Here is a 22082-nt window from a genome sequence, read left to right on the forward strand (position 1 = left end):
AAAAGCTAATGGAAGATCCATAATAATGATATAGCCAATGACAGATTCTCTGCTTATTTCTCCAAACCTTGTGGCTTCTTAGTTGCTCACTGGGGCTCCACATTTTTAATTTTCATTTCTCTGACATCTTTTATTCACTTTCTCCCTCTTGGGTCTCCATCCATACAAACAGCTTCTTCAGTATGTGTTCATGCCTGACGATATGATCAATCTGAAAGATATTCACTAATAAGCTTTCCTCCATTCAACCATTCTGACAACTTGTTCATTGCTCTCATGGTCCCTCCAACTAATGTGCTCCATCTTTCACCAGAACCACAGGTCACAATTTTCTAGTCTCTGAATGTCTGCTTTTCTCAATTTCCAGGTTTCAGCTCTGTATAAGGCAAGCCAAATCACAGACTTGATCATTCTTCTTTTCTTAGGATTTCTATCATTCCATACTGAGCAATTCTTTATATTTAGTGGATGCAGTTTGTCAGTGCTATTTTAGAGCGTTTCTTTATGGCTGTGATCATCTTCTGACAAGATGTTTCCCAAGTATTTAAATTGTGACAGATGGGTCCAGATGTTGACCATTTATCGTGAGCTATGTTTTCCCACCATTGGTTGCTCCAATCTTCATAACTGTTGTACTTCAACAATAATTTTCCTTTTGTCACTTCTTTAATTTGATCTATTAGCACCCGTATTTCCTCTGCTGCTCTGGTTACCAGAGTCTGCACATCTGCAAATCTCATTATCTTTACCAACTGACCTACTTTGACACCTTTCTGTACTGCATCTAGTGCGCCTTCTTAATCATGGGTTCTGCAAAGATATCAAAAAGCAATAGTGTCGGGAGGGAGCCTTATCTCAGCCCGTGCCCAATTTTATCAGATCCATTTTCACCAAATGCTGTCCTGATTGGAGCAATCAGTTCCATGTGCAAAGCCACAATTGCTCTTTCATCTTTTCAGTCAACTCTGATCACAGCTTTTGCTAAGTAATACAGGAAATGAATTCAGGTGTTTTACGGGATCTGAGTGTATTCTAATAGAATACCAATCAGTAACAATAGATGATCTGATCCTGCATCTCATTGCTGCCTGTGGGTCCTTGTTGTTGGATGCTATGTTTCCCTTACAACACTGATTACATTTCTAAGATAATTCTTTGGCTATGAAGCATTTGGAAATATCTTGAGATGAGGTGAATGAAAGGCACTATTTAAATGGATACACTCTCTTATTTAACACTGCTGGACTTTCAGAACAAAAAGACCGCATTTTACATGTTCCGACAGCAGAACAAGTCTTAACATTTTCTTCCAATTGTGCAAACTGAGGCATTAAGTCCTTTGTTCATAATTACAAACCACTTGTTTACCCATGTAGTTTTTCTCCCACAGTAATCTTTTCAGAAATGGATATGTTTAAGGACAAAACTATCCAGTTTTAAATAACAGTGGTCAACAATAGATTAAAGGGATATACTGTTGTACTTTTGATTTGAAGTTTGTACACACACTCACGAGTGTTATCCTACTCAAGTAAGTACCTGAGTCATCTTATGATGACAGGGGATGTCAGAATACGCTCTCTGTTTGATGACTATCTATTACTTTTACAGAAATTAGTTCTGGAGATATGAAACTTTGAACTTTTTTTTCCAAAAAAGACAATAACTACCAATTGTTCAAACATTACGGAAATTTTATTGCAATACAATTAACTAACTGTCAGATATTCCTACTTATGATCAGGTCTCAGTTATCATGTTTCAGAGGTATTTTTACATTCATGAAACATTATATGATAATCTATTACATATTTACTTAATATAACCCTCAACTAAAACTCATACTGCTTACCAATTAGTAAATGAGTCAGATTTTAGAATACACTGTTCATATACTTGTTCACAAGACTAGTGGACTATTTTAACCAAATGTTTGAATTTGAGTCAACGATCACAGGTATATTATTTTTAAATATACAAAATGGATCCATAAGCCCATCAAACATAAGTGACAGAAGAATAAAATTTTATCCAATGTGGGCTAGGCACCAACTTAACTCCAGAAGAGAAGTCAACCTGATTAGTTCTTGCCAACATTCAGTACCATCATCTCCAATCTCATCTCTTTCTCTCTGCAGCTTCTCACTTATGCAAATCCTGATGGACCAAGCCTAGTTTGCTGCTTAGTCTCGAATTCCGTATTCAAGCTAATACCAAACTGTCTATTTCCACCTCTGACCCTGTCTCACTCGAATCCTGCTGAAAATCTCAATTCATCCCTTGCTGCCTCAAGTCTTTTCTATTCAATCCACTCCTCATCAAACTTCCAAATTCCCAACAAACATATCCTGAAACTTATCCAACGGTCTACACCCACATTCTCTTGCGCCTTGAATCCCACTCCACTAACTTCAATGACTCATTTATCAGACATCAAATTCAAAATCTTTGACCTCTTCTACATTTTCCTTACAGATTAAACTCATTTATGAACAAGGAGTTTATTTTCAACTGTCGGCTATAGAGGTCTTCAATAAAAAACAAGACTGCTAAGCACTTTAAACGAAAATCAATGTAAATCAAAGTCAAGTCTTCAATGGAATGTTATATTAGCAAACCAACAACGTAAAAATTCAACAAGAATAACTATATGCTGAAAGCTATATATATTTCCTAATGAAACAAATGTGTATACGTTAGATGTTTGTTATTAATATACATAAGGGACCAATGGATAGCATTAATATCTCCTACATCGAAAAAAAAATGTAGCATCTTGAGCTCAACTGTATTGTTTTAGGGATAAAACTATACTGTTTCTTTGTGTCTGTAGATTCTTGACTGCAACATCTCTGAAATGTAAAAGTGGGCAGAGACCAGTTACATACACTGTGCATTCCCTCTTTGACCAGCTTGTATTTTTCAGTGTTACATCCAACATTTCCTCTCCCAGTAGTAAAATACTACGCCTGTGCCTTGTATGGTTCACTGGAGAAGAAATCAAACTAATATCCTTCCACAAATTTGCTCTGTGAGTCAGTACTTTAACATGGAGAATTAATACATTAACACACAGCATGACCATGCGATGCAAGTCCTGATTTCTGTAAGCAAAATTGTCTGAGAAAAATTATTATAGAAGACAATGCTACAAAACATTTGGCTTTAGTTCAAAATAATACATACCTGAAATGTTATCAGAACATCTTTCTAGGTGTCATGGCAAATAATACTAAATATGCCTGTGACCTTAAGTTGGAAGTTATATTTATAGGTCTTGTGCTGGCATGGGCTGGAATTTCAGAGTTCCAGAAGTTTAATTCTGGTCCTGAATAACATACCGTAAATCAACAATTAAATTTGCTGTTTCTACAGCTACATGCAAAGCATTAAGTTTCACTGAGTAAGAGTCCAATACTAATTGATCCGGGAAATACCCACTGGGTCTCTCAAGGGGCAATTCTAGGCTCACTATTTCCGCCCTATTACCTAAAACAATCCAGTTTAGATTTGGTTCTGCTGTGTATAAACCACAAGCACATCTAGAAAATACTTCTGACCAGTCTGTGTGCAGAGGCATCTTGGGCAGAACTGACCAACGATGGGAATACTTAGTATCAACAAAGTTCTCACCACCATCATGTTCCAGTGAAGAGGCAGTACGCTGCAATGAGCGGCAGAAACTGTCAGCAACAATTCCATATTCAGATCGAGAGCAGCCCAACTCCGCTAACTTATCATCAGTCACAGTTTGGCTCTGTGAAAAGAGTTCAGCTTAGAAAATGCTCCACAATTTTCAATCACCAGCATGTTCAAACATGCAATTTTTTAACTAGTGAAAATTAACTAGGTTTCACCATTATTTAATGGAATGGCACAGTGGCAGGCACGCGGCCTCACAGTATCAGGGACCCAGGTTCAATTCCACCCTCAGGTGGCTTCTGTGTGGAGTTTGCACATTCTCCCGGTGTCTGCGTGGGTGTCCTCTGGGTGTTCCAGTTTTTTCTCCCACAGTCCAACGTTGTGCACGTTAGGTGGATTGGCCATGGAAATTTACCCATAGTGCCCAGGGCTGTGTAGTGTGGATTAGCCATAGGAATTGCAGGGTTATAGGGATGGGGTGGGTTTGTGTGGGATGCTCTTTGGCCAGTCAGTGTGGACTCGATGAGCTGAATTGCCTGCATCCACACTGTAGGGATTCAATGATACTTTTATGATATATACCAGATTAAAGTAAGTGTATTGCTTGTTTTCATAGATGATCACAACTTCAATGGCAGCAAATTTACCACACTAGTGAGCAAAACACCTAAATTTTCAGATTATAAAAATTTGTGTGAACATACTTCTATTACATCATTTTACAATCTGCTCTGCTAAAATTATAAAACAAGGTAAAACTCAACATAAATAATTTAGACCAATTTTGATTGAATTTTACCCAAACGTACAGAAAAGATAGACGTTATCAACAAATCAAGTGGAAAGAATCCAGCTTCAAATCCATAAATATGGCTTTCAGCAATTCTAGTTTGTACTTCTTATTATCTATATCTGGTCAAAATAATAACGAATTGGATAAAAATATTGCAAAGAAATCTGATAAAGGGTTCAAAAGATGTTCAATCCTGTGAGGGAAGTTTGAATGTTTTGTCATCTGAATCATGAGATCAAATTATTTTCTTTACACCCCCTTTGTTATTTTTGAATTGAGTTCATGTTTCTTTTGTTTCTGTTTTCATTTATTTTTCCCTTGGTGGCAGGTATCATGGAACATACTGACAACCAAACTGGCCCATGCAGCTAATGTGCAATGATAGCCATATTAAAGCATTCAAGTTGTAAGACAAGCAATTTTTCCATTACTTCATGTATATATTAAATCTGCACACATGGGGAGTCAAGGCCAATTTTATGCTTTCAGATCAAGTTAGAGTGACTAGTACAATGCTGGGAATGAAATGCAGACAGAAGAAAAGGAAAAATGTGTGAGGTGGACAGACAGTGTTAAGAATAATTGATGGAGAGCTGAGGGAAGAGAGGTAGGACAGATGGGTGTTGGAGAGGGTAAAACTGAGGGAGGAAAACGGGAATAGAAGATGAGTCGGAGCAGAGAGGAAGAAGGGCAGCATATTTTATGTGAGGAGATAATGGAATATTGGTCTACACTAATGCGCAGGGCACACAAATACAAATCACACTATGGCTGCGTGGAATTCAGAGTCAGTATTAAGTAAATTTAGAACTGAAAGCTTGACTCATTGAAGATGTTATGATTATGATGGGAGAAGTACTGTGTCTTTAGTCCTGAAGTACTGAGTTTAGTCCCAATACTCCATGGGCTGCAACATAAATTTAACTGGCTTACCTTGTTTGTGATATGGCCAATTGTATGTTTTTCTATATTAGGCTTAGAACAACAAAATTCAACAGATTTATTTCTAAAAACGCAAATTTAAAAAAAATAATAGAACTTATCAAATGAAGGTGTAAAACTGGTTTATGATATCACAATATAAATGTTAATCCCTCTAAACAATCTAAAACACACACACACAAACATACACTGGGTAAAGACCAGGAGTGGGGGGGGATCATATTCTACCTACAGGGATTCACTATTGGCAGAAAACACTCTCGGTCAATAAGTCATAGTTCTGAAGGCAAAAAAAAAGGACAAAGCTTAAGATTTTCAGGCAGCTATCAGATGGCACATGTAGATGGATGTCACCAAATGTAAGCAGTTGGGATTTTGGCAGATGCACCTTGTTAAGGAAACAGGGAAGTCTTCCAGACACTCTCAAGGTGTCAACAGAATTCAGACTGGATTCTTCATAAAGATGCTTCAAAAGCAGACAATGAGAGCTTAGCTGCTTGTTCATTTGCAGGCTTCTCCAGCTGGAAACCAAACTATCTTCACGCCTGCAAAACACTATGTCAACAGGACAGCTAGAAAACCTATTGGTGAAAATAGTGAGGTGTTTTTACTGGTATGAGTTCAAACAACCAATATTAACAAGATCTAGAAGCATGTGGTTTCCAAGAAATGCTTTGCTAAAAAGACTATCCTTTCAATGTCCTCTTCAAAGAAAAAGCCTAGATAACTCCACAATCTTTGAAAATCAAATCCACAAAAATTATTAAATATGAAGCTTAAACAACAATGATGACTGTTAGACTATTATCAATTGGTGTTAAAAACCCATCTGGTTCACTAATGTTCTTTAGAGACAAAATCTGCCATCCTTTTCTGATCTTGTCCTGTATGTGATTCCAGATTCACATAACATAACTGACTCTTAAATGCCCTCTGAAGTGGTCTGACAAACTATCAGTTCACGGGCGATTCGAGATGGGCAACAAATGCTGGCCTTTTGTTGCCCATCTCGGATAATGAAAAAAAGGGCTGCAATAGAAGAAAGGTCAGTTGGAGGATTTGAGCTACAGCGAGAGGTTGAATAGGCTAGGGCTGTTTTCCCTGGAGCATCGGAGGCTGAGGGGTGACCTTATAGAGGTTTATAAAATCATGAGGGGCATGGATAGGTTAAATAGACAAAGTTTTTTCCCTGGGGTCGGGGAGTCCAGAACTAGAGGGCAAGGGTTTAAGGTGAGAAAGGAAAGATATTAAAGAGACCTAAGGGGCAACTTTTACACGCAGAGGGTGGTACGTGTATGGAATGAGCTGCCAGAGGAAGTGGTGGAGGCTAGTACAACTGCAGCATTTAAAAGGCATCTGGATGGGTATATGAATAGGAAGAGTTTGGAGGGCTATGGGCCAGGTACTGGCAGGTGGGACGAGATTAGGTTGGGATATCTGATCGGCATGGATGAGTTGAACCGAAGGGTCTGTTTCTGTGCTGTACATCTCTATGACTCTATAACAGAGTAGAAAAAATTGGATGTAATCACTGTGAAGAGAGAAGGGGAAAGTAAGAAATGGAGAGCATAGAACAGGAATGGAAGGAAAGAAAGAAGGGAAGGAAAGGTTGAAATAGAATAGCACAAAGGGGCAGAGGAGGGGCTGCTGTTCATTTGGAATGGACAAAGTGCCTAATACTATGGCTCAGTGATGGCCTTGTTTAGTCCATCATGTAGTATCAAGTGATGCTTGATTTTCCCATAATATTGCACTTTTAGCATTCTGTACAGGTGCAGTATTTTTCAATCTTGTGGTATTTTATTGTTTTCATACATTGTTGATATATTGGCATATGATTCATTTTGTAGCAAATGAGAAGTCAACATCAAATATGTATGATGAAGCAAATAGCAAGGCAGGTAAGCATTTTTCACAAATTTTGAGGCAATACATTCTGTTCCACAATTGTAAATTGTTCATTGATTCATGTTATTAATTTTATTCAAACAACAGAAGTTACAATTATTATGGCAACGAAGCAATTACATTCTATGGAACACAAGGCTCTTTGCAGCACTGACTGAAGAATTGGGAATTGGAAAAGCAAGATGCTGCAGTGCCACCATTGATGGGAAAGTATAATTACAAAAGTGACAAGTTTATTTCGATAGATTCAATTCTAACTGTGGATGGTAGAATTTATAATCAAGGAAAATGGACATAGTAAGTGCATTTAAGTATTTATTTGGTATAGTTTTTTTCCCCAGTATGTCATTTTGTCTCATAAGAACGCAGCCAAAGGTTTTTAATTGCATTCATTGCAAGTTCTCACATTAAAATTTCTATGGATTAACTGAAAAAGTGCAATTTTTGAAGATCTGACCAATAAAGTACACACCTTATGTCCAACATAAGTAGCGAGATGGAATTCAGTACACCCTCCTCCCAGTACAGCTAAAGGCTCTTTGAGTGTAAGTCGCATCACATGTTCTGCAGATTGACAGACAAGCTACAACATGCAGATACATAAAATTAACAAAGAATGCATGCAAGTTGAAGTGGAAAATTCTGACACAACTGGCATTTTCATTGCCAATATATTCAGTGGCATATGTTTGTAGGAAAAATAACATTAAAATGAGAGATAACAATTCAAATATTATTTGCAAGTATACATTTTCTAATTAAAGGACTATAGATGCATGAAAATATACATTTGGTGCACATTTTAAATGGAAATATTTCTATGGAATGAGAAGAGATAATTTTGAACTGTGTGCTGCATTCTGTTTTACCTGTTATTTCTCTTAGATTTTACTGTTACAAAATCATTATTATTGCATACAAGTTGGTTTTAGAAAGTTCTGAAAATCAATTTATTTCACAGATGAACACAATAAATTAGACATCTTACAAATCAAAAATCTCTCAAACCTTTTACGATGCAACTGCAAAGGATAACCAGCAATAATAGTCTCTCCTTCCCAGAATTTACTTCATAAAATCAGCAAAAGAACAAGTTTTCTGCATGAAATTAAGTGATACATAGGGTGCTTGCGCTGGCGTTAGCACAGCCTTTCTTTATAACAAAACAGTACAACTTATTTTTGTGTCTCTATAGTACAAATGAGCTTGCAAACCTGCAACAGAAATTTGCTTGTGAGTGAACTTTCAAGAAAAGACGATTGTTAAAAGAAGACCCTTTAATGTTAAATCTCTCCACAGAATTTTAAGATAGAACTTCAAGCTTCCTTTAAGAATGAATTCCCAAAAGCTATTCCCTTGAATTTGGTGGTAGCTTTTTTCACAAGTTAACTATGCAGAATGAGAAAACCTTTCTTGAATTCCAGTTTTGTAAAAGTTTTATAATGTGAAAGCAATTCTCTTATCCTAGTAAAATTAAAATTAAAACTTCATTTGCTCTTCTTTAAAATGAAAAAAAAAATTCCTAGCTCCAATCCTTGATAATCTTTGTCCTCTTATCTTGTCTTCATAGTTCAATGATTCAAAATGTCAATGTATCGCCTGGTCCTTTCTAATGCATCAATGCCTCTTTGAAGTTCTGGTGACAAACATGGAGTACAATAATTTAATCACTGTGCTGTACAGTGCTAAATAAACCTCCTTAGAATTTTATGATTTTATCAATATAGTTAAACATTCACACTTTAGATGTTTTCAAAGTTTACAGTCTGTGAGCAATTTCAATTTCTTGTATGCTTCCAACATCATGAAACTTTTTACCACCTAAATTGTAATTGAATTTCCTTTCTGACTAAAAACAGGGCTTTACAACAATGAATGCTAAACACCAACTGCTGATTATTAGCCCATGTAATGAGTGCTTCTGGATCCCTTTGAATATCTGACTCTACTAAGCATTCTGCTGTCGCACACTTGTCTGTGTCATCAGTAAATTTACAAATTTTACTTCTAATCCTCTAATCTAGCTCATTTGTAGTCTGTGAAAAGTAGAGATCTAATGACTGGGTCAGTGGCATTGTCCACTAGACATCTCCCAGTTCAAATAATACACATTTATAATTACTCTGAGTTTCCTGTTGTCTAACCAGTTTTTCATTCACTAATTCCACAAGTCCTTAGGACCCTTTATCAAATAGCTTTTGAAAACCAAGAAGCTTAATTTCATGGGACGCCACAGACTCCAAAGGGGCCACATAGATTTGTGAGAGACTTAACATAAAGGCTTGCAGGCAACTATACCCCTGAGAGATTATCTTGTTTTCCAGAACACTTATTGTGAGTCTTAAACCCTATTGAGTAACCTCCAATAGAAGAATTAAAAGTTATATTTATAACTTCAACCCTGACAGGAATTCTTTACAATCATAATCTACCATTTTTTGTCAAATATTTTAGAATCACAGCTAAAAAGATCTTTCTTGAAGGGCTAACATCAGGTAACAGACCCCTCACATCTACTAAAATATACAGTTTTAGAGCTCAAAGACCTAATATACACAGGAAGATTGTGTTTTTTAGTTAACAATCTGCAAGTTAAATTGCTAGAATGATGATATTTTGATAATTTTCATATACCCACTGGACAAACCACGAGAATTTATCTCTGCCAATTGTAAACTGGTGGGTACAGGATAGAAAAGAATATTAATTCTTTCTAAGAGTCGAGAAATCTATCATTAACTAAATTAATTTTGCAATCTTGCTTCTTTACTATAATTCCTTTGTGGCAAAGTGTGATCTGTTTTGTCGAGCATGCTTTACTCTGTTCAGCTAAAAGTGTCAAAGTAATAAAAATAACTTGAAACAGTTAGCAATCAATGCAATAATTTTATGCAGTTCTATTCTTTGATGCTTGGATGATTTTTAATAGGACAAGGAAACAAATGACTGGAACAACTGTAGGCCTAGCAGTCTTGCTTGAATTCATTGCTTAAGCAATGTCCTGGAATTCTCCCATTAATGGTTTTATGAACCTTGGTGATTTTTTTGCCTCAATCCACATCCAATCAAAACATTTGTTTGACATACTAACCATTAGTTTAATAAAGAGAAGGCACCTTCAAGCTTAGTACAAAAAAATACAAAAAGGATTTCGTCAGAAAATCATTTTTAAATTTCAAACTGTTAAACCAATGAACTTAGTCACTAAACTTTACATTGATATACAAGCTGAAACAGATAAATCACCATACTGAATTTTCTTTCACAATGATCAGAGCATCAAATGATGAGACAGTATGTACAAAGTAACCATAGGGTTACATAGGCGCTACATAAATGATGACAAGTACTATTTTCAATGGCAGTGTCTTATATTGCTTAAAATAGCTATTATTAGAAGGATGTAATCTTTGCCTAGGTGACCTATTGGAAAGAAACAAAACTACTTGCAATGGTCACCTTTCTTAACGACTGAACATCACGAAGTGCTTTACAGTGGTGAAATACAAATAGTCTTGAAGTTTGTCTGCTTACAGGAATTTAATGCTGAACATTCCAATTTTCTTTTTTAGGTCAAATGTCCTGCTTCAGCTTTTGCTGCTGTTTTATTCCAAATTGTGGTCACAGCCTCAATAGTTTTTTTTACATAATTAAGAAAACAGCTTCAAATAAATTGTGATTCTGATGCAGTTGCCATTTACATGTTTTGTGATACATGTTGCTTTGAAAGATAATGAAAAATCACTACTTTAGAGTTAAAAGATGAAACACTCAATACAAAAATACAACATGCAGACCATTTAACTTACCTTTAGCTCATTCACTCCAGCTTCACTTCGATTACATAGTAACAAACTACACACAGGCTTATTCTCATTTGGGATCAGATGCAGGAATTGCTTGAAACCAAACTTCACAATGTGCAGGTTCTTAATAATGCCATAGCAGTTAGGGAGAATAGGATGATAATATGAACTAATGGATTGTGCACCTAGTAAATGAAAAATGGCCAAAAATTACAAAACAGCAACATTATAAAGAAGCAGAGTAAACCATGAGATAAATGCATTTAGATTTGTAAAAATTCAACAACATTCCATTACAAATTAATATTTCAGATACTGCAGCACATCAATAAAAATCATTGAATCAAACATAAACTAATGGAACATGAATTAAACATGAGCTATTACATGCTCAAGTGTAAAGCTTTGATGGTCAAACAACTGAAGAATAAACAAGCAATTTACCAGAGCAAGTGTGCTATTAAACATTCATTAAAAAAACAAAGAATCTCTTAATAATATTACAATTCAAACACAGAATCTTACAGCACAGTGGAAGACATTCATCCCATAATGTCTGTGCCATCTCTTTAAAATTAAATTCTCTCTTTATACTAGTAGATTTGCAGTATTTATTCAGCAGATAAGAATGAAAAGTAAATATATTTGTAATATTGGTTGCAGAAAAACCTTTTGAAATGTTATAATATTATCAATTTATTTGTGATTCTGATGTACCTGCCATTATAAGTTTTGCAATATATTCTACTGTCCTGAATGATAGGTAAGAAAATTTGTTGTACTGTACTAAGAGGATGGAGCACCCATCAGGAAAATCATATTACTCTGGCATAGAGATCACTTAACCACCTTAGTTAATTCACTCCAGCTTGACTTTGACTTCACAGAAGCAAAGTACAAGTGTACTTGTTCTCTTTTGGAATCACATGCAAAAACTGCTGGAAACCAAACTTCACAACACACAGGGGTTGTAGACTAATGTGGATTGAGAATTAATGTGGATGACAAACAGAAAACAAAGTAGGAATAAACAGGTCATTCTCAAGACAATAGGATTTTACTACGAGGCTGCCACAAGGAGTAGTGCCAGGGGCGTAGCTCTCCACAATTAACATAAATGATTTGCATGTCGGGATCAATTATAATATTTCCAAATTTGCCAAAGCCACAAAACTGGGTTGAAGTGTAAGTCTGAGGAAAATCCAAGTAGGTTTGAAGCAGACTTGGCCAGGTTAGATGAATGGACAAGAATATGGCGGATGGAATCTAATGTGGATAAGTATTAAGTTATCCACTTTGGCAGAAAAAAAAATGGAAACTTTGAATATTTCCTAAATTGGGAGTGCTTTGGAACTGTTCAAAGGAATATGGGTGAACTTGTTGTGAATCACTAAAAGCTAGTAGGTAGGTACTACATTCACTGAGAAAGGCAAATAGTATGTTGGTTTGTGAGAGAATTTGAGAATAGAAGGTGTCTTACTGCAACTGTATGGGGCCTTGGTGAGACCAAAAATGTTCTCCTCTTATACAGTATAAATGTTGGTTTCCCCTCAAATTGGTATTCCTGCAAATTGTCCTGACTGCAAAACTGTACAATTATAGGATCCAGTTCGTCGAGTTTATGTCTCAGGACTTACATATTTATGGCATCTGACTTTCCTTCATTTCCTGATTTCAGCTTTCACATGCATTAAACGTCCTATTATTTAATATTTGCAGACAAGACAGATAATTCCCATCATCTTAGACCATCACTATTACAAGCATGCAAAGTGCAAAGGCCATTAGATCATTTAGCAAGATTCAGTGATGTAGGACATAATTTCTATTTGTCTGCTAAATTATTTGGCATTGTCATGAAGACGAAAGTGAACACTGGAGGCAATTTTTGTCATCAATGCTAATATTTCCTTCATTTGCTTAATGTCCAATTTTTAAACATTTTTTTGTGAAACAATTTGGTACCTTCTACTACTTTGGAGGATCTCAATAAATGCAACTTGTTATTGTTGTCACCTTAGTCTTACACACTCTGTTTATTTTTGCTGCATTCTGTAATTTGCCAATGTATCACTTATCCAATTGTTTAAACTGTTACAGCAAAACTGAACTAAGTGGTTGTTTTTCCAACATACTTCATTTTTTAATGGATGAAGGTTATTTTCAAATTTGATCCCTAGTAGGTCCATTTAATTGTGTAACAGGGATTCATATACTTTAGCAATACACCATATCTGACAGTCCTTTTCTTGGCAATAATTCATGAAGCAAGTTAAAAATAGAGTTGATTGTAAAAGGCTGTAAAAATATACCAATGGTGCGTTAATCTCAGAAGGTGATTTGCAAAATGCTTAAATACTTGAAGGCAGCAATCTGCACTTGACTTTACACTTAAGATAGCAAGATATTTTGCAGTCATTGATTGATATTCAGAACATTTATAAAACTATTAATTTTACAGCTGTTCAAAACAAATAGCTTTTGCCTGCTATTTTAGTGAATTAGGAAGGCAATGCAAAATGTTGGGTGAGTTCTGAATTGCGGAAATATTAAGTATGGTCATTGAAACTGATACAATACCCATGAGTACACCAATTACTATTTCCTATGCCAATTACATAACCACAGAAATTGAATTTATAAAAATAATGCAAATATAATAAGCAGTGTACAGACCATTTAATTTGCATACACGAGAAAAACTTGTAGAACTCATTCACATATGCAACATCTGTAAATTACAGTACTCAGGCTTTCACAGGCTCAAAATAAAAAGGTACAGTAAACTGCCAACCCTCTATTAGTCTCCAAATAAGTATTTGGAAACAGAAGCTTGTTTCATGGACTACCCCAGTAAACTTTTATGGTGTTACTATGGTATGAATAACCTAAGCTACTGAAAAATACAACTTTCAAACATTCCTCCTAATTATCAAAAATGCTGTGGTCTCATTAGTGATCAGTCATTTCTGAAGAAATCAGGTAGCAGTGCTCCTTCAACTTACCTACCTTAAATAGAAGCAGTCTATTTAAAATTTAAATTGTAAGATACCTTAGTGCAAGATATTATAAATGACTGAGATCTATACACAGAAAGAACTTTACAAAACTTTTTGGATTTTGATAATTGCAAGTGCAATTTTACTCTTTGGATTCTCTCAGAATTAGTGGACTAAACTATTTACATCTGGTGATTTTATGAGTTAGTAGGTTAGCACATTGCTATTTCATTTGTAGGACTTTGGAATAAATCCAACTAACACGGACTCCATCTCTATGGGTTTTTCATGGAAATAAATTTCAAATCAGTCTCTTTTGTGGGCAAAACGCATAAAGCACTTCAATTCAATTAGATTCCTTCTCTTGGTTGATATCCAGTGACCCTATTGGAAAGTACTTACCCAAAGAAACTAAGAATAGGGTCAAGTTCAAGGTACCATCACTAGAGAATAGTCAATGAATACTCATCATTCGGGTTTTCACAAAGTATAAACACTTTGAGAATACTTTAATTACGACATTTAAAAGGTATCTGAATGGGAACGGTTTAGAGAAATACAGACCAAATGCTGGCAAACAGGACTAGATCGGTTTAGGATATCTGGACAGCATGGATGAATTGGACAAAAGGGTCTGTTTCTGTGCTTTATAACTCGTGATTCTATCTGGTTATTGATAATATACTCATAAAAGGTCATGCTCAATTAACCTTCAGCCACCAATCTTCCACTCCAATTACATATGATTGCTCAAAAAAAAGTATCATAACTGGAATTCATAAGATTTTACATTGGTTCAATATATTTCACAAAGAACTTCCAAAAAATATTTCTATGCTGTAATTGTTTGAACTACTTTGAACTTTTGATGTCACTTGATTATGTTGCAGTTGAACTTCAAAAAAGTATATATTTGTTGGTATTTTAATTGGGGGTTGAGAAATTTATTTTTGAACATATCACAGAGTTTTTGGAAACTTGATCGAGAAAAATGCTGTATGACATAGTGCAGATTATAAGGACAAAAAATTAAGGAAATTCATTGTATTAGTACTTTTTTTTTTAACTAGATTATAAGGACAAAAAATTAAGGAAATTCATTGTATTAGTACTTTTTTTTTAACTAGCCCATTTCATTAATTTTAACCTCCAACAATTTTGTCTGCTAATCGTTAACTGCCCCAATATAGAAGAGCAACTCGCACAAATATCCTACATGTATACCAGCTTTCCACAGGAGCAGGTTTAAATAAAACAATGCAAGCTTTGATGAGTGAAGAGACATGCTATTGAAATTGTTTGTTTTTCACCTAATGAGAGAAACTCAGGAATACCAAACTTCAACGGGAATAACTTATACTGAATGAGGAAAATAGATGCTAATTAGTCAAGGTATTGCCATGAAGAATTTATTCCCCAGGGAAGTTATTCCCCAGTCTTTTGTACAAACTCATGCAAAGCAAGTTGACATTGAATGGTTCAGGCATTGACAGCAAATGCACCAAGGAACAGCTGTCTCAAAAGCTGATGTTTAATTTCAAATACAAGATGGCTGGACAAATTCCTTTTATCTGCAGACCAAGTCTGTGCATGAGTATACGTTGATTCCAGCAAACATAATTCAAGCTTGACTGATTATCTTAAATTGGTTGTTGGTGTATTGCTTGGATCGCTCGGGATTATTTAGCAATTGTAGTCCAATTGCAGAATCATGTTTAATGTTGTACATTATGATCTGAGTTTTACAATCATAGGTTAGTTGAGCATAATTAGTATAGTTGCAAACAGCTGAAGGGACATAATTGGGATAAACGACATGCAAAATTGGCATCAAATGAGCACTGAGATTCATGTCACATTACTCTTCTATGTAATAAAGAATATCTTTTTGTCTTGATGGCAGCATTCTGTTGGTGGAGAATATTAGTGTTACTACTGCATAATAATGGTGTGAAACAGCTAGCTTTACATGCTGCTCCAATTTGTGTGGCACCTTACCCAATTTGAGGTTGACTATATACTTTTCCAGTCCAAAACGTAGCATTTGTAAGTTAGTGAGATACACAAGGAGCAATGATCTGATTGGGGTAACCATCATTTGCTGGATAGTTTGAAGGTACCCTATTTTTTGCATCAAATCTGCCGAGTTAGCAAATCATTTGGGCCCTATTACACGGTTGCCAATTAGGGCCAATTTTATAGTGCATTATAATAGAGCTCCTGTGATGCATTAGTAGCATGCCAGAAGGCCCAGGTTCACATTGCACCTGCTGTAGAGATGTGTAATATCATCTCTGATTAGGTTGATTCAAATACCTATAGCACATTATAGTTATAGGAATTTGAACAGGTGCTTAACCAGTAAACAAAAGCTTGTTGAAGACAGTGATAGAAAATATATTTTCAAATTTCTCAACTAGCACATGAAGGAGGTAAGTTTGTTAGAATGCTTAATTTCATGCATGCAATTACAAACAACGTAGGACAGCAAGGACCAAAATGATTGTTTGTGCGGTTTTACTGTGCTTATTTATTTTCTCTTTAATGAGATTTACACTATTCTTTGCCTATTTGAAGTAAATAACTTATGGAATCAAAAAGCTAATTCAATATTGAAATGCTTTCCCAATGCACATAAATAAATTTGATGGTTTCAAACATTAATTTGCATAAAGAAGTACTTAAAGGAGGAATGTAGCATCTGTTTACATGTGTTTACACTGACTTCTGGTTACTTACATTGGTTTCACTGTTATGGCATATAAAAATAGGATTGGCAAGACAATTTGCTGCTGAGTATTGACTGACAGAGAAACTAGCCTATCTTCAGATCCAGATGATCCCAGAGCAGTTGTTGCCACAATAGAAACATTTAAGAAGAGGTAGAAAATAAGAAGGTATGCAGCAAAACAAAGTTTTCTCAGGTCACAAACATCTGCTGGCATGTTCGAGAACGTAACAAGTAAAGAGAACTTAAGAATTGAGGAACACTTGCTGATGATTGCAAATTGTGAATGACTGCAGGTAGCAAACGGAACTGTGGGAAAGATTTTTTGACAGGAATAGGAAATAAACATGCATCCAAAATAGCAACCATTTAGATTAGGTAGGAGGGCAGACCACATTGGTATGTAAATACATAGGTTACTTAGGATGGCAACAGAAGTAGAAAAGGCAATAAAATGACAAACTGACCCATTATTTTTGTAAAGATATAAATCAAAAAGATGAAAATATCTAAGACCTTAACTAGCTGGTGTACGTGGGCACTTCTGGGCAGCCCATTGTAGAAAGCATAAACAATAATAGGAATAGTGCATTAGAAATTTAAGGAATGACTTATTAAAGGAGCTATTTTCACAGTCTGCCATTGACCAATATTTAAATAAGGGAGCACAAGAGTCCTTCACATTACACATTAAACTGAAGTTTCGTCTACTGTTCCAAGGGAGAAAAACGTCTTGCAACGTTGCAAAGAACAAAAGGGATCTCTCCTAGCATCCAAACCAAAATTGATCTTTAGAATAAGTAGTTATATTGCGCGCGCGCTCTCTCTCTCTCGACTGAACATGCGCAAAATGGCAGCTTGATCACCTGGAAATAGCAGCTGACTTTGGTTCTAATTTATTGCTTGTAAAGTGCTCTGTGATGAAGAATCTAAAAGATGTATTTACGTAGAATCTGTCTTTCTAAGCACAAAAAACATTAAAAGTGAGGTTAGAAAAATATATTTTATCATGGTTTTGAACGAGACACTTTTTTAAAGGCAGTTCAGCACAGCTACACACAGCATACATTTGTTCAGCTATTAGAATTCTATCATTTTCACAAACATATTTCATTCTTTTATTACACTGAATTAAAAATCGCATTTCCTGCATCCATTGTCATATCCTGTTCGTTGTAGGAAAAGCCAGAATTTCTAGACTGTCACTTTATTTCCAACTATATTTTTAATTTCATGCTCAAGTGCCACAATTTATTTATACTTTATTTCAGGAACACTTTCATCGCACACACTATATGATGAACACGTTCTGAACAATATTTAAGAAGATTGGATCTTTATTACCTAGAATTAAATTCAAAATTTGTCCTTCCACTAAATTAGCTTTCTGTATAAAGCATTCTGAAGCCGACACTTAAGTAATCATTGCAATTGAGACAGCAGCGTGTAGCAGTGAAAGAGAGCATGCGAGAATTAGTTTTTCACTCATTTTGTTTACAAATAGACTTTGTTTTGATAGATTCATGAAACACGATATTTCTCCATTTCATACTTATGGCTAATGACTTACTTTTGAAATAAACTACTCTTTTTCCAAACTTGATCTGGTCTTCAGACAAAGGGTGCATGTAGAAGAATTTGTGGCTAAGAATGTATCCTTGTAGGATCCAGTCCCTGAACAATGTCAAAACTCTGTATGACTATGACTCTGATTGTTCGAGCTTATATTTTCTTGCCAACCATTATTTTCATCATTCCTGTATTATTTTAGCTATACTAAGGTTGCTGTTAGCGATCATTTTTTGGCAATGGAGGATGCTGGTTAATCAAGTATACCGATAGACAAAGATCCAAGTTAAATTCCATATTTTCATCAAATCAGAAAGCTCCTGAATGATCCCATAGTAATGCAGGTATTGAGATTCCACAATAGCTGGAGCATGCAAAATTAGTGAGCTGCACCGTTGGAACATGATATTGTAAGGCAGAGACCAGAGTTAGGGCAGGCTTCCAATAAGAATGACCAACGAGTTTGACAATTGTGAGCATTTGTGAGACAGTGGGACTGATGTGGAATGAGTGTTAACATTGATTTCTGATGGGCAAGTGACACCTCCAGTCCCAGAATTCTAGTTAATAGAGATTTCAATGCAAGGTATCAGAAGTTTTCTGAGATAGGTATTTAACCATTTTTTGAGACCTATTCAAATTAGCAATCTACACTGAAAACAGCAACGTTCATTCTAATAGGTAATAATAATCCAGAGACCCAGGCCAATACCGTGGAAACAGGTGTTCAAATCCCACAATGGCAACCGGTAGAATTTAAATTCAATTAATAAAATCTGAGATCAAAAGCTGGTCTCGGTGCTGGTGATCATGACAACTATCATTAGTTGTTTTAAAAATTCATTTGGTTTATCATTATTCTTCGGGGAAGAAAATCTGCCATTCTTACCTGGTCTGGCCTTCATGTGACTCCAGATCTAAAACAATGTGGTTGACTTTTAAATGCCCTCTGAAATGGTCCAACATGTCACTCAGTTCAAGGGCATTTAGGGATATGCAACAAATGCTGGCCTTGCGAATGAAGCCCACGTCCCATGATAATTTTTAAAATTATATTTATTGACTGAAAACTGATTTTTTTTCATATTCTGATCACCGCTAATATTTCATATTTATTCATATTCTTCTACTGTTTACATCCTCCATTTTGTACAATTCCTCAGCAACGCGTGCAGGTGGGATAACATGCTCCCAAGTCTCTCTGCTGGTCACTATGGGTGAGCAATTGTGCAAGAGCAATGGGAGATTAGCTCACATATTTTCTTATGTTCTCTTGCCACCTCTTGTACCCAGTTTGGATGACACAGAATTTATCATGTAGGAAACTGCAAGGACAAACTTGATGACTAATATTCTGTAGCCAAGCGCCAAGGATTTGTTTTTAGAAGTGCTAAAAGTAGCATCAAATGTTGAGAGGAATGACTGATTCTTAGGTCAGGTTGCTGATGTACTTTTATCTGACAAAACAGCACCTTTTGATGTCTGATTTTCAACTGGGTATAGATATCAATTGCTGCTAGGTAGAATGGGAATCTAAACAGCAGGCAATTAATCTGATGGCCAAAAGAACCTTCAGTCACATTTACATAGAAAATCGGTTTTGGATCACAGAATTAAATAAGTCACACAACTAGGTTAATGATATCATATTTATGATTTTAAGAAATTCTTACCACAGACAATTGATGTAAGGCTTAAGTTATTTGTCTATTCCTCTTGCCTCCTAGGAATAAGCCTTAGGGAGTTAAAACAAAAAACAACTAAACAACCTATACAAAAACAAAGAACATATGTACACTTGCACCTTCAAAGTCTGAACCTAATCATAAACATCACATATCACTATCAGACGCACTAGTTGAAGTAAATATTGTTAGTGATTAACATACCAACCTGTCATTTGAATCAGAGGCTCCATGAGGGCAACTCCAAGTCTATCTCCTACCATCACTTGTTGCTCCTGGAGATATTGTTTTAGAACAGGATGGATCACTCGCTGACACAAAACAAGGTGAACTTGGTCATAAACTAGCTGTTTTCCCACCTTCAGCAGCTGTGCAAGTGATTCATCTTCAGGACTGAAATCTGGTGTCACCTCCCAGGTTCCATTCCCACTGTCAACAACATCTCCTGACATGGAAACATTGAATACAGCAATCTTAATGTAACCAAATGTCAATTTTGTAATATCAACTGTTGTTGAAGGAGATGAAAATATCTCTATAAGGATCCCAGAAAGCACACAGGAGTCAGAAACACTTTGCCCCTCAATGGGAACAATCTGCATCTTTCCCAAAGATACATGATCTCCAATCACAGATGGTATTGTGTAAAAGAATGCCTTTAACACTAAGGAACTGATGTAGTCAGCTTCTTTTGTAGTCAACATACAAGTAGGCTTATTTATCATTGTACGAACAAGTGAAAGCAAAGTCTTGCTGTTACTAAAATCTATTTGTATTCTGCAGCTACATTCCTCAGAAGTTAGATAGTCAAGGCAAATATTCAGAAGGTGTTTATGGATTTTGACAATGTGACTGCTTGGTACATTAAGTTGTTTTGCATTTTCAGCCAAATTACAGCAGAGAATCGCTGTAAAAAGTCCAGAATCACTAAATCGAGAAACATGATTCAGCACGGAAGCTATTAGCAACTTCATCACAGGATGGGACACAGAAAGATTACGCAAAAGCGCAGAAGACTGTGATGTGGTTAGAACGTAGCCTCCTACAGCATTGTGAATTAGTTTTAGTCTACCAAATGGGCCATAACAGGACTCCACAATTCCTCTGAGAGTGGAAAGAGCCTGACAAAGTACATCACTATTTAACTGTCCAGAACTGCATGAAGATGCTATTTTAGGTGAAATTGAGGCCATCATTCAGGTAGAGTAGTGGAAGGTCTGAAAACAGCACACTTGCAAAGATTAGTTGGTTTATTATTTTCAAAATGAACCGAAATTTAACATGCAGCACTTCTCCTCTGATCATTAAAATGCTTGTACATTCCAAATGTGCCAGTCATATTATAGAAGATGAAAGTTATTTGAAATTCCCATTGAAATATATTTCAATGCTAAACCAACTAGAAGAGCAAAATTTGGATGCATTGTAAAAGATTTATCTTGCTTGACATTTCATTATTATTTATCTATATTCTTCTGCTTCAGTTCTAAACTTGTTGATTTTTTTACAAACTTCTGCATCAGATATGTTACAGTATGGATTCCAAGTAAGGACAGTCCTGCCACTAGAAGCCAATTTTTGCGAAACCATGCTTTATTTCTCATTCTTCTGTAAGGATGCGACAACGAAATATCTGCATTCCAATTTAATATTATCTGCAAATAGAAAATATGTACAGTTAAATTGTGCTTTGAAAACATTAAGTTTTCAAATCATATAATCTACATCATTGTGGAGACTATGTAGTCTATCATGCCTCTGGCTCTGAAATAGTTTAAATCCAAACTTCGGCCTGGACTTACTCATATACCTGCAAATTTGTCCTTTTCAAGTACATATCCAATTGACTTTAATACGTCACTGTGAAATCTGATTCCACAAAGACCTAAGGGGCAACTTTTTCACACAAGGTGGTACGTGTATGGAATGAGCTGCCAGAGGAAGTGATGGAGGCTGGTACAATTACAACATTTAAAAGGCATCTGGATGGATATTTGAATAGGAAGGGTT

General features: G+C 35.7%; 1 protein-coding gene across 9 annotated transcripts in view; it reads right to left on the reverse strand.

The window, feature by feature from the left end:
* The window catches only part of mkks (MKKS centrosomal shuttling protein), a 141964-nt gene extending 120680 nt beyond the window's left edge, over positions 1-21284 (reverse strand). For 5 of the 9 annotated variants that reach the window (XM_043696606.1, XM_043696609.1, XM_043696610.1 and 2 more), the window contains exons 1-4: positions 20281-21284; positions 11095-11276; positions 7758-7868; positions 3634-3757 (exon numbers count right to left, since the gene is read on the reverse strand). In XM_043696606.1, coding sequence (XP_043552541.1) covers positions 3634-3757; positions 7758-7868; positions 11095-11276; positions 20281-21268 — 1405 coding nt within the window. In that variant the 5' untranslated portion in view covers positions 21269-21284. The other 4 variants (XR_006312615.1, XM_043696611.1, XM_043696608.1 and 1 more) reach the window with 4 other exon arrangements.
* Positions 21285-22082: the final 798 nt, after the last annotated feature.

The sequence above is a fragment of the Chiloscyllium plagiosum genome, chromosome 9 (genome assembly GCF_004010195.1).
Source record: "Chiloscyllium plagiosum isolate BGI_BamShark_2017 chromosome 9, ASM401019v2, whole genome shotgun sequence".
Taxonomy (NCBI): domain Eukaryota; kingdom Metazoa; phylum Chordata; class Chondrichthyes; order Orectolobiformes; family Hemiscylliidae; genus Chiloscyllium; species Chiloscyllium plagiosum.